The following is an 11,815-nucleotide window of genomic DNA, read 5'->3' as shown; positions in this document are numbered from 1 at the left end:
ACTATTACATTTAGCAGTCAACAACATGAGTGCAAACCCCCCCCCCACAACAAATGACATTAAAACCCTCTGTTGGAATGCTTTACACTTTCCACAGAACAGAAACTAAAATAACCTGTTACACAATTAGTCACAAATACAGTCCTCAAGTTTTTTGCCCACACACATGAGTACTGTCTAAAACATTTCTTTGTGGCAGCTCGGCTCTGCCACCACTGTGGTTGGCTGAGCTCACAAATCTGTTGTAACCTGTAGCTGCCCTGTCACTTCTCTGGCTCTCCTCTCCTGCTAAGCTTTGTTTCTTGGCAGTAATTAAAACCTTCTGCCACTGCCATAGCTACTGCTCCTGCTGGAACCGCTATAGCCACCTTGGTTTCGTGGTTTGGCAAAGTATTGGCCAGAACCACCATAGGGGCCAGAGCTTCTGCCTCTAAAGTTTCTTACTTTCAGGGTCCAAAATTTGAAGATTGTTGTAATTGCCAAAATCACTGTAACTTCTGCCACTTCCAAAACTGCTTCCATCATTACCAAATCCACTACAGCCATCCCCACTGCCACCATATCCTTCACCACCATGGCTGACACCAAAGCCACCTCAACCACTAAAGTTCCCTCCACAACCAAAGTTGTCATTCCCACCAAACCCACCTCCTCGACCACCACCCAAGTTTCCAGAACCACTTTGACCTCTTTGGCTGGATGAAGCACAAGCCATTTCTTGCTTAGATGGGGCTTTCCTTATGTCACAGTTGTGGCCATTCACAGTATAGCATTCCTGAATGACAATCTTGTCTACAGAGTCATGATCATCAAAGGTGACAAAAGCAAAGCCTCGCTTCTTGCCACAGCCTCGGTCAGTCACGATTTCAATCACTTCAGTTTTCGCACTGTTCAAAGTAATCTCTTGGGTGATGTTCTTCAGTGTCGTCTTTAATGCCACCAACCAAAATCTTTTTCACAGTGAAGTGGGAACCGGGTCTTTGAGAATTTCCTCTTGAGACAGCCCTCTTTGGTTCCACACCTCTTCCATCCACGTGTGGCCTTGCCTTCACGGCTGCATCCACCTCCATGGTGGCATCAGTGACAAACCCAAAGCCTCTGGAGCGCTTGGTGTCTGGGTCTCTCCTCAGCACACAGTCAGTGAGCGATCCCCATTGCTCAGAATGGCTCCTCAGACTCTCATCGGTAGTTTCAAAGCTCAAACCTCCGATGAAGGGCTTCTGCAGATGTTCAGGCTCTTGGGGAGACTCTGACTTAGACATGACGACCACAGGATGGGGAGACCTCCACGATGCTTCCTCGGTGGCGTCCACCGACAGAAAGGAGTGATCTCCCAATTCTTTATTAAAGTTAATTTAAGTTATCAGCAAAGTCTAAAGAATGGCATCAGTTCACGACAGTCTATGCAAAGTGTCCTGGGAGGCCTGCGGTCACTGGCCACAGACCGTGGGCTGGCCGGGCTGTGGCCGCACCAGCCTTTCTCCCCTCCCCCCAGCATCCAGCACCGCCAGGCCTGAGCCGGTGGAGGCGGGCACGGGGGACGAGCGGGCACTCAGAAGAGCACGCATTTGCTGCTCATGCAGCCGGGGCTGCCCTCATCTGGCGGGCTCACCTTGCGTAGCTTGTGCTGCCGGATCTCACGCACCAGCGTGTAGAAGGCGTCCTCCACGCCCTGGCGCGTCTTGGCCGAGGTCTCGACGTAGGGGATGCCGTAGCTGCAGGCCAGGTCCTGCGCCTGTTGGGTCTCCACGGTGCGTGCAGCCAGGTCACACTTGTTCCCCACCAGCACCATGGGCACGTCGTCCGAGTCCTTCACCTGCCCGATCTGCTGCCGGTACTGGTGGATATCCTCGAAGGACTTGGTGTTGTTGATGGCGAACACGCAGAGGAAACCCTCGCCAGTGCGCATGTACTGGGCCCGCATGGCGCTGTACTCCTCCTGGCCGGCCGTGTCCAGGATGTCCAACAGGCACGTCTCCCCATCGATAACCACTTGCTTCCGGTAAGAGTCCTCGATGGTGGGGTCGTACTCTTCCACGAAGTGGTTCTGGAAGAACTGGATGGTCAGGGCACTCTTCCCCACGTTGCCAGTGCCCACCACCACGAGCTTATACTCCGTCATGTTGCCTCCAGGGACTCAGCACGAGGTGCTGTGCTGGTGTCCTGTCCCAGCGATCGCTGGAGCTGCAGCCCCTCAGGCCGGAGCGGGTGGGGGTGGGGGCCGGGCGCGCAGCTCTTATGGCGCGCGGGCTCCTGCGGCGGTGGGTGCGGCCTCGTCTGTGGGCGGTGCGCGTGAGCGTGGGGGGCGGACACCAAGACGGTGTCTTTTTAAGAAGACTTGTTCTAATAGCTGTAGTATCTGATGTCCCGCTAGGGCTTGCTTTGTGCCATGTATGTGCTTATGAGTGCTACGAGGTGCTTATTCTCAGTGCGGTTTTTGTGAATGAGGAAACAGGACAGAGGTAATAGATAACTTGCTAAAATCACAGTATATGGGGGAGCGGGATCGGAATTCAGGCAGTCCAGGTCTAGAGTCTAGGGGCTTAATAAACCCACCCTAAGATTCCTCGTCTGTCGACAGACTGCTGAGTATTGATTAGACTGATTTGTTGAAGAAGGAACCTTTTAAAAGTGATGTAACACTTTTATTTACAAATATTAATAAGTATAAAGTGCTGGAAGGGATTATGTAAACATATAATGAAACTTTTTAAAGTAGTTTTTGAAAATATTTTGGGGGCCTCTGCAAGCAAAAACATTGGAAAACTCTGTTCTAGTTTACAGCTGATTTTGGAAGAGAACAATGATCATAATCTAATTTGACTAGAAATAAAAAGTGATAAAAAGTTATTTAAAACTAGTAGAAGTAAAACAATACTTGGACTGTCAGTTTAACGACCTGGAATACATCAATGCAATATTAGTCAAAGACAAAGTAAGAGGCTGTTTTTAATTAGTGCATGAAAATTACATCCTTTATGAAAACGAGAATCAGGAATAACTCCGTTTTGAGAAAAATATTATTAAACAAAGCAAGTGTGAAAGGTAGGCAAAGTGAATTACACCCAAACAATCACAAACCCAGCAAGTATAAGCAAAAATTTTAATGGCCTTTCTTTCTTATTAATAATGATATATGAAGCTATGCACTACTTTCTAAGCTAAGCAATCAAACCTAGCAGAATAAGCCTATGCATTTCATCCAGGATTATGACAGTGGATTATGAAAGGCCCATAGGGAGGAGACAGCTGGTTCTAGGGCTCCCAGCCACCTATTGGAAATTTAAAGGCATTTTCTGCTTTCAGATCCCTATCATGTCCTCTACTTCACTACAAGAAGCAGATTATGACAATCCCTATGGAGCTAATCAGAGGGGTCTCAGGGCAAAGAGGTTATTTTATTCAATTACAAGAATATTCGATGACTATCTACAAGGAGCTCAGAGCTATAGTAATTGAAGACAGTTTTGGGATACAGAAAAGATGAATAAGACAATGAGATAGTTCTTAAGGAGTTCATTGTCGTCTAGGGAGAGGAGAGAAAGAGAAAGCAGGGAAGTGAGAGAGAAAATTGAAAAGCGAGTGTTGTAGTAACTGTGGTCTGAGTGCCAGGAAGAGAGAGAAGTAGGGATTGTGGTGGAAGTAGGTGACTGAGATGGACGTGGCGCACGGATGGTGTTTCATATCAGCATAACAGTGGGTCTCCAAAGAGAAAAACAGGGCAGTGGAACAGAACTATAATTTAAGAGAACTTTCCTGAAGTACAAAAAGATTGGAAACTGCCCACTGAAAGTTACCATGTCCCTGCGAGTACCAACCCAGAATGGCTAATACCAAGACATATCTAGTAAAACTTTTGGATTTAAACAAAGAAAAGAAATCCTTTGGGCAAGAGGTAAAACAGTCACTCAAAAAATGAATTAGATTATCATCAGATTTTTGACAATACTGCTTTATGTTACAGGAAAATGGAATAACATCTTGAAGACAGTTTTTTACTGAGGAATATTCTAGAGGACAAGTTAACAGACAACTGAAATGGTTAGAGACAGTGCCATTAGGGCTGGTGTTGAGCTTTCAACATCAAGTTACTGTAGAACTAAGATTTACTGAGGGTTAGCGAGGAGACAGGGCAGTGCTTATGATGGCTGTTATCTGATCTGACAATGCAGGTATGGAACAACCCTAGAAATAAGGGGAAAATGGGAAGGATATGCAAAAAAAATTTTAATTGACTCTCAGAAATTAAATTCGGCATGCTGTTCTGAGACTGTTGTGTGTAATATGGGATAAGCAATTACCTGTTCATATTCTTCACCTTTCACCTACCAGGATAGAGCCCTCAGATATCACATTGACCTTGAATAGCTCTCTTTTACCAGGCTGTGTATGTATGTATGTGTGTGTGGGTGTATGTTTAATTTGCCACTAGCTACATTGGGGGCTGGGGGAGGGGTTCCTATACCTTTATAACACTACTCCTTGGTTTCGCAGGTTTCTGGTTCTAGGCAGAGGGCCTCTGTACATTCCTATTTTCATTCTCACCGTATTCCTGGCTGTCAGGCTTTGTATGTTTTTAAATCTCAAAGAATATTTATCTTCAGGCTTTTTGTTTATTTTATTAATATCTAAATGTCTATCCTGGGCCACTGATAGGCATTGTCCATTTCCAATTAGATTATGAATGGAATTAATCCATCATTCCACTGGAATATTCCTTTCTGCTGAAATCCCAGTCCCTCTCATGAATTTATCAGCCATGACAAATGCTCAGTGTGGCTTATTTTAGTGTCATTGAATGGCCAGCAGTTTAGTTCTCTTCTTTCCTTTTTGTACTTTCTGTGGCAGAAAGGAGAAAACTTTGGGTGTCTGTTATTCACCGTATGTACCGTATTGTATTTTTCTCCATAGCACTTAGCACAGTGTGACTATTATTTGTGTGTTCATCCACTCTCTCCTGTGGCAGCACCACCTTGTTTGTTTGTCACCGTTTCCTCAGCATCTGACGGCAGTGTTATCTTAATGTTTGTTGAATGAATGCAATGCCTTTTGATATTATGTATTTGTGATAAAGTAAATATGTGTGTTCTTAAAGGACGGCTCCATTAAGTGTACTAGGCTTTATTGTAGAAATTTAGAAGAGACAGAAGTACAGGGAATTTTGTCAAATTCCAGAGAAACATTCTTAAAGTTTCTCATGGTACCTATTATTCTTAAGCTTATCTATATATCTTCCAGACATGAGAACATTTTTTTCCCACCAAATAACTAGCTGTTGCATGATGTTTCACCTAAGTAAATAAACGAGTGAATAAAACAAATGTCAATATTTTAATAGATTGAGATAGGGTTATCATTCAACAATATTATATACCATCACAAAATATCATATTTTTAGTAAGGAAAAATGAAGTTTTTCAGCTAAAAATAAGCTACATTATGCATAAAAAAACATAAAAAGCAAATGCATAGATAAACTTTTCCTTTAAAAATGAATGAAAGTATGCTATATACTAGAGGTGCCAAAAAAATGTATACACATGACTTGTATTCATCTTTTATTATATTTATTATATATTTATTATATATTATATATATTATAATATTATATAAATTTTATTATATAAATATATATTTATTTATGTATATATTTATATATATAAATTATATATATAATTTATATATATTATATATATAAATTTATATATATAATTTATATATATATTTATATATATTTATATATATAAATATATATATTTATTTATATATATAAATATATATTTATTTATATATATTTATATAATAAATAAATATATTTATTATATAAATATATATATTTATATGTTATATAAATATATATATTATATATTTATTATATATTAAGTATTACAATTTTAGTACAGTGTTTTTCTTTATTAAAATGTGTGTTCATTTTTTGGCACCCTCTGTATATAGTTTTCACCTTGATTTTTTAATATTTCGTATTATATCTAGAAGATTGCTCCATATCAATCAATGCATATAGAGTTTCCTCATTTGTTAATGCTGCTCATTATTCCACTGTATAGATTTACAATAATATATTTTACTAGTTATCTATTGATGGACATTTAGGTAATTTCCAGTCCTCTGCTATTAGAACCAAAGCTGCAATATCTCATCCTGTATTTAGGTTATTCCATAATTCAGAGAGGATGTGTATCTGTGGGATGAATTCTGAGAAGTGGACTTTCTGGACAAAGGGTCTATGTGTTTGTAAGTTTGATAGATTTTGCCAAATTGCCTACTGTAGATGTATCAATTTACACAGCAGCAATCGATGAGTGGGCCCTGTAACCACTCTTTAATGGGTACCTGGGACCTTTGTGGTCTGGAGGGGCCTGGGAAAGGCACTGAAGACTTGGATCCTTTCTGAACTGAGGGGACAGGAGTTTAGAATAAAAATGAGGACCCAGGCAAGCCTGCTTATGGGGAAAACAGGACAGAGTATTTATACTTGAGAGTGTTGTGAATTTTCTGGAATGTATGGTCACATTGCCAAGCTCAGATATCCATGTAAATGCATGTAGGCCGCTGTAATTTATTGAGTAGGTGTCTATTGTTTAAGGGACATCTTGGCAGAATTTGTACTAAGAAATTTCAGAAGCCTGGGTCTGTTGTCCCTAGGGCCCCAGGCCAAGGTGCTTTTTGGCCACTGGACCACTAGATTCTTAGCTGATATATATAAATATTTTTTTTGAAAGAAGGTGAGGGAGACCACATATCAAGGAGTGATTTCTGTGCAATCGATGAGCTCAGCAGTGGCACAGGTCCAATTTCGTCATTAAGGCCATGTGTACATGATGTGAAAACAACCTGTGAATTCCATGCGTTCGCATATTTGGTCTGTTCCGTGGGGGGCACGCAGGGGGAAGATCAGTTAAACTGATTGTTAGGTTTAATTGACTGGCTGTTTGAATTGATGAGACAGTTCCATTAAAATGGTCGATCCAATTAGGCATGTAAAATGATTGAAAATACAAGGATCAATTGCTTCTGGTTTAGTGTTTTCTTTCAATGCAGGCTGTAGTGGTGGTCTTCATGCTGCGTCCCTTGTTTTAGCACTTGGGTGGCCCAAGTTTGGACTTGGGCTTCCAAAGTGTGCCATTTAATCCCCAGAAAGCCCAGGCAATGCAAACAATCTGCCTCAATAATAATAGCAGTAAGTGTAGTTTACTATTGTTTTTATTGTATTTTGAATCACAAAGGGATAAGGGTAGCGTAATCTTTGTAAGAGTTTAGGTGCTCTAAAGGTTCCAAGCCAGTCCTGTAAAAATAGTGATATATATGTTTGTTGTCATTATTTTATGGGCACATTCTTGTAAGCTCATTGCCTAAGAAATTCTTGGTTAATTTCCTTAAAATTTAGTCAGAAAGAACTACCAGGCATAAGATAGAGCCATGTTATTTGCCAGTGGTTAAATAATAAGCATAGCAGGATGATCTGAGAAAGAGATCAGAGCTGGCTTTTTCATTGAAAGTCTACAATTGGATAAAGAGACTTTTATAAAAACAGTTAATCTTAGCAATGTTAAATAACATATTATACATTATAGTAATGCTTTTTCATACTGGAAGAAAATAGCCACGCCAAATTTGGAAAATAAAAGAAACAAAAGAAAAAAATCTCCAGTCTATCACTCTAGCCAAGTTATGTTATTACCACTTTGAATTTTGGGGGGAAAAGACAGGTAAAAATAACTCAAATTAAATCTGTATTTTAGGATTATTTCCTCCTTGTAAAATAAAAAAAATTGAGAGTAAATTATTTAAAAAGCATCTAGGTACAAACAATTTGATGTCTTTCTAATCTTAATTGTATGCAAATATTTTACTAGAATCTTCTTTAATTTGGAGAAAAGGCTTTTCCACAGCTCTAAATCTTGAAATAAAAATCCTCCAAGTATCCTGGCCTTTATTTTCTTAGGCGTGAGAATTTACTTGATACTGATTTTTTGCAAGTGTGAGGCAAAATCCTAGTTTTTATTGCTAACGTTTCACATTAACTCCTCAAGTTGAAGAGATACAGAAATTTGTGTCTAGGTGTCAGGTTGGGTTCAATTTCAGTCTCAGGGCATTTGCAGTGACAATTGAACATCAGAAGATGACCTGTCTTTGGGGCTGAGGGTGAAATGAGTTGATTCTCTTTTGGCTTTTTGCTATTTCTTATTAACTGACTTCTAAATAAAATCTTTCTCTTAACAAGTGGCTATTTAAAAAGCCTGGTCCCAACACTTAGTGTGTAGTTAATACATCTCAATGAAGGCCAAAAAATGTGTTCTGAAAGAACTAGGCTCTCTTTCAGTAACTATAATTTAAACACTTAAATTTTTTTTTATTTATTTCCCTATTTTTATTTTTTTAATTGAATTTATTGGGGTGACATTGGTTAATAAAATTATATAGGTTTCAAGTGTACAATTCTATAATACATCATCTGTATATTGCATTGTGTGTTCACCACCCAGAGTCGGTTCTCCTTGCATCACCGTTTACCTCTGGTAACCACTAAACTGTTGTCTGTGTCTATGAGTTTTTGTGTGTTTGTCTTGTTCCTTTGTTCCTTTCAGTTTTATATCCACATACGAGTGAAGTCCTATGGTTCTTAACTTTACCTGTCTGACTTATTTTGCTTAGCATGATAATCTCAAGATCCACCCATGTTGTCACAAATGGCAGTATTTCATCTTTTCTTATGGCTGAGTAGTAATATTCCATTGTGTATATGTACCACGTCTTCTTTATCTAATCATCTGTCAAAGGACACGGCTTGTTTCTATGTCTTGGCCACCGTGAATAATGCTGCAATGAACATATGGGTATATATACTTTTACAGAGAAATATTTTCAATTTTTTTTGGGTGGATAGCTAGAAGGCGGATTGTTCAGTCATAAAGTAACTCTATTCTTAATTTTTTTAGGAACTTTTATACTGTTTTCCACAGTGGCTGTATCAATTTACATTCTCACTAGCAGTGTATGCGGGTTCCTTTCCCGGCACAGCCTCTCCAACACTTGTTACTTGTCTTTGGTGTATGGTGACAGATAGCAGTCTAGTTTCATTCTCTTGTGTGTGGCTTTCCAATTCTCCCAGCACTCTTTATTGAAGAGGCTTTCTTTTCTCCATTGTATGTTTTAGGCTCCTTTGTTGAAAATTATTTGCCCACATATATGTTGGTTTATTTCTGGGTTCTCAATTCTGTTTCATTGGTCTGTGTGTCTCTTTTTCTGTCAATACCCTGCTGTTTTCTTTCTTTCTTCCCACAATTGTTTTATTTTTCAATTGCAGTTGGCATACAATATTATATTAGTTTCAGGTATACAACACAGTGATTAGACATTAATATAATTGACAAAGTGATCACCCTGATAAATCTAGTACCCATCTCACACCATAAATAGTTATTACTATATTCCTTATGCTTTGTAGTAGTATAATTTGAAGTCATGGCCTTGTTCTTTTTTCATAGGATTACTTTGGCTATTCGGGGTCTTTTGTGATTCCATACAAATCTGATGATTTTTCGCTTTATTTCTTTAAAAGATGCCATTGAGATTTTGATAGGGATTATATTAAATCTTATATTGCTTTGGGTAATGGTGCTGGGAAAACTGGAAAGCCACATGCAAAAGAACGAAACTAGACTGCTATCTGTCACCATACAACAAAATTAACTCAAAATGGATCAAAGTCCTAAATATACGACTTGAAACAATAAATTGCATAGAAGAAAATATATATGGACCTTGGTGTTAGAAATTTGGTTTTTATGAATTTGACCTCAAAGGCAAGGGAAGTAAAAGGAAAATTAAATGAATGGGGCTATATCAAACTGAAAAGCTTCTTCACAGCAAAAGGAACCATAAACAAAACAAAGAGGCAATTAATCTCCTTTTTTAAAATGAAAAAAATAAAATTAATGAAATAAAAGAACAGAGTGACACTAAACTTGTGTCTCCAGTCTTACTCACACATAGAGTCATGGAGGAAAGTCTCACCCATTTTATGTGAGCCAGCAACTTCTACTAATCTCAAGGTATCCAATCATGGAATGGGGAATTGAGAGTTACATATGAGAGGAGGGGAGAAACTGGTTAGGAATAGAAGAGAGCAATGACAAAGAGAAAGAAAGATTCCTCAAGTCCACCTTTAAAAAAAACGTGATAAACTATATAACAATACATAACATAAATTTTTACCATTTTAACCATGTTTAAGTGTACAATTCAGTATTAATTATATTCACAATGTTGTAAAACCATCACCACTACCTCTTTCCAAAACTTTTCATCACCTCAAACAGAGACTCTGTAGCCATTAAGGAATAACTCCACATTCCCCCTCATCCAGTGCGTGGTAAACACCATTCTACTTTCTGTCTCTATAGATTTGTTATTCTATATATCTCATATAAGTAGAATCATATCATATCTGTCCCTTCGTGTCTGGTTTATGTCACTTAGCATAACGTCTTTAAGGTTCACCCATGTGGTAGCATATGTCAACACTTCATTCCTTTTTATGGCTGAATAATATTACATTGTATGAATGTTTTGTTTATCCATTTTGTTTACCCATTCATCCAGTGATGGACACTTGAATTGCTTCCACTTTTTTTCTGTTGTAAATGCTACTATGAACATTGGCCTTCAAGTATATCTGTTCAAGTCATCGCTTTCAATTTCTCTCGGTGTATACCTCAGAGAAGTAGTTTTCCTTTTACACCTTACCTTCTTGTGCTCTGCCTAGATAGACTGATTTACAATTGCAGAGGTGGAAGCAGCAGAGTCAGTATGGGGGAAAGCAACCCAAAAGTTGGCAACAAAGTGTTTTTATTTTGTGTTTTAAACTGGAGACAGACTCTAAGGGGAAAAAATCCAAATAAAAGCAAGGCACCCATTTCCTCCCCTCTGTCCTCATTCCTCCCCTCCCCAAAGCATTCCAGCCACCCCCTCTCTCCTCTCAAGTGTGTGAAGAGTGACTGGACTCCTGTGTTTATAAGTCTCCTCTGCAATTGCTCCTTCAGGACTTTATTAATGACATTTACAATTCCCATTATAAGCAAACCATGCTGTTCTCCCAACACCAGGCTTTGGAGAAGCCATTACCCTGGTGATCACAACAAAACTGAATTCTAATGGGCTGCCTGCTGGTGCAATATGCTGTGAGTAACTCCCTGTGTTCTGGCAGTAAAAACAAATTAAATTAAAGATCCCTGTTCACCAAAGGACTAATTCTAATTTTTGCAAAGTTTCCATTAAACAATATTGTCTACAGAAAGTATGCACTAACATTCTCCCTCTGGGAATTAAATGGAAAGGAAATTCCAATAGGAGGACTATTAAATTTCCCCATTAATTTTGTGTTACACCCTTTTAGCATTTATTAATAATATTAGGAAGATTCAAAGATCTGTTCTCTTTGGATTCTGTAAAGCATTTATGGAAATGAGATTTCATCGGGGAGAGGGAATTGCTGAAAATCAGAAACGAAAAAAGCAATAGATTAAAAGGGAATTTGCTTTGGTAATAAATATGGTAATGGAGTTTCCCCCTTTTATTAATGGCATGGAAACATTTCAGGAAATATTTTAATATTGTTTTCCCCTGTAAGAATCTTAGTTCAAATATTTTTTCTTCCACCATTTAATGACAGTGATTTTCACCTTGCCTTTGATTTTGTAGTTCTTGAAAGCCGTGCATGGCCTCTGCGAAAAGCAGGTGAGGTTTCCATACTGCTGGGGGCATGGGAAAAAAATGGCACCTCTGGGAGGAG

General features: G+C 38.8%; 1 protein-coding gene and 1 pseudogene across 1 annotated transcript; both read right to left on the bottom strand.

The window, feature by feature from the left end:
* Positions 1-246: 246 nt before the first annotated feature.
* Positions 247-1,262, bottom strand: LOC117013777 (heterogeneous nuclear ribonucleoprotein A1-like; annotated as a pseudogene).
* Positions 1,263-1,552: 290 nt separating this feature from the next.
* Positions 1,553-2,137, bottom strand: LOC117013636 (GTPase HRas-like). Its single transcript, XM_033090968.1, has one exon. It carries the CDS (start codon positions 2,120-2,122, stop codon positions 1,553-1,555), a length of 570 nt encoding a protein of 189 aa, XP_032946859.1. The 5' UTR covers positions 2,123-2,137.
* Between the last annotated feature and the right edge of the window lie 9,678 nt (positions 2,138-11,815).

Source organism: Rhinolophus ferrumequinum, chromosome 21 (genome assembly GCF_004115265.2).
Source record: "Rhinolophus ferrumequinum isolate MPI-CBG mRhiFer1 chromosome 21, mRhiFer1_v1.p, whole genome shotgun sequence".
Classification (NCBI taxonomy): domain Eukaryota; kingdom Metazoa; phylum Chordata; class Mammalia; order Chiroptera; family Rhinolophidae; genus Rhinolophus; species Rhinolophus ferrumequinum.
This window is presented reverse-complemented; position numbering and strand designations above follow the sequence as displayed.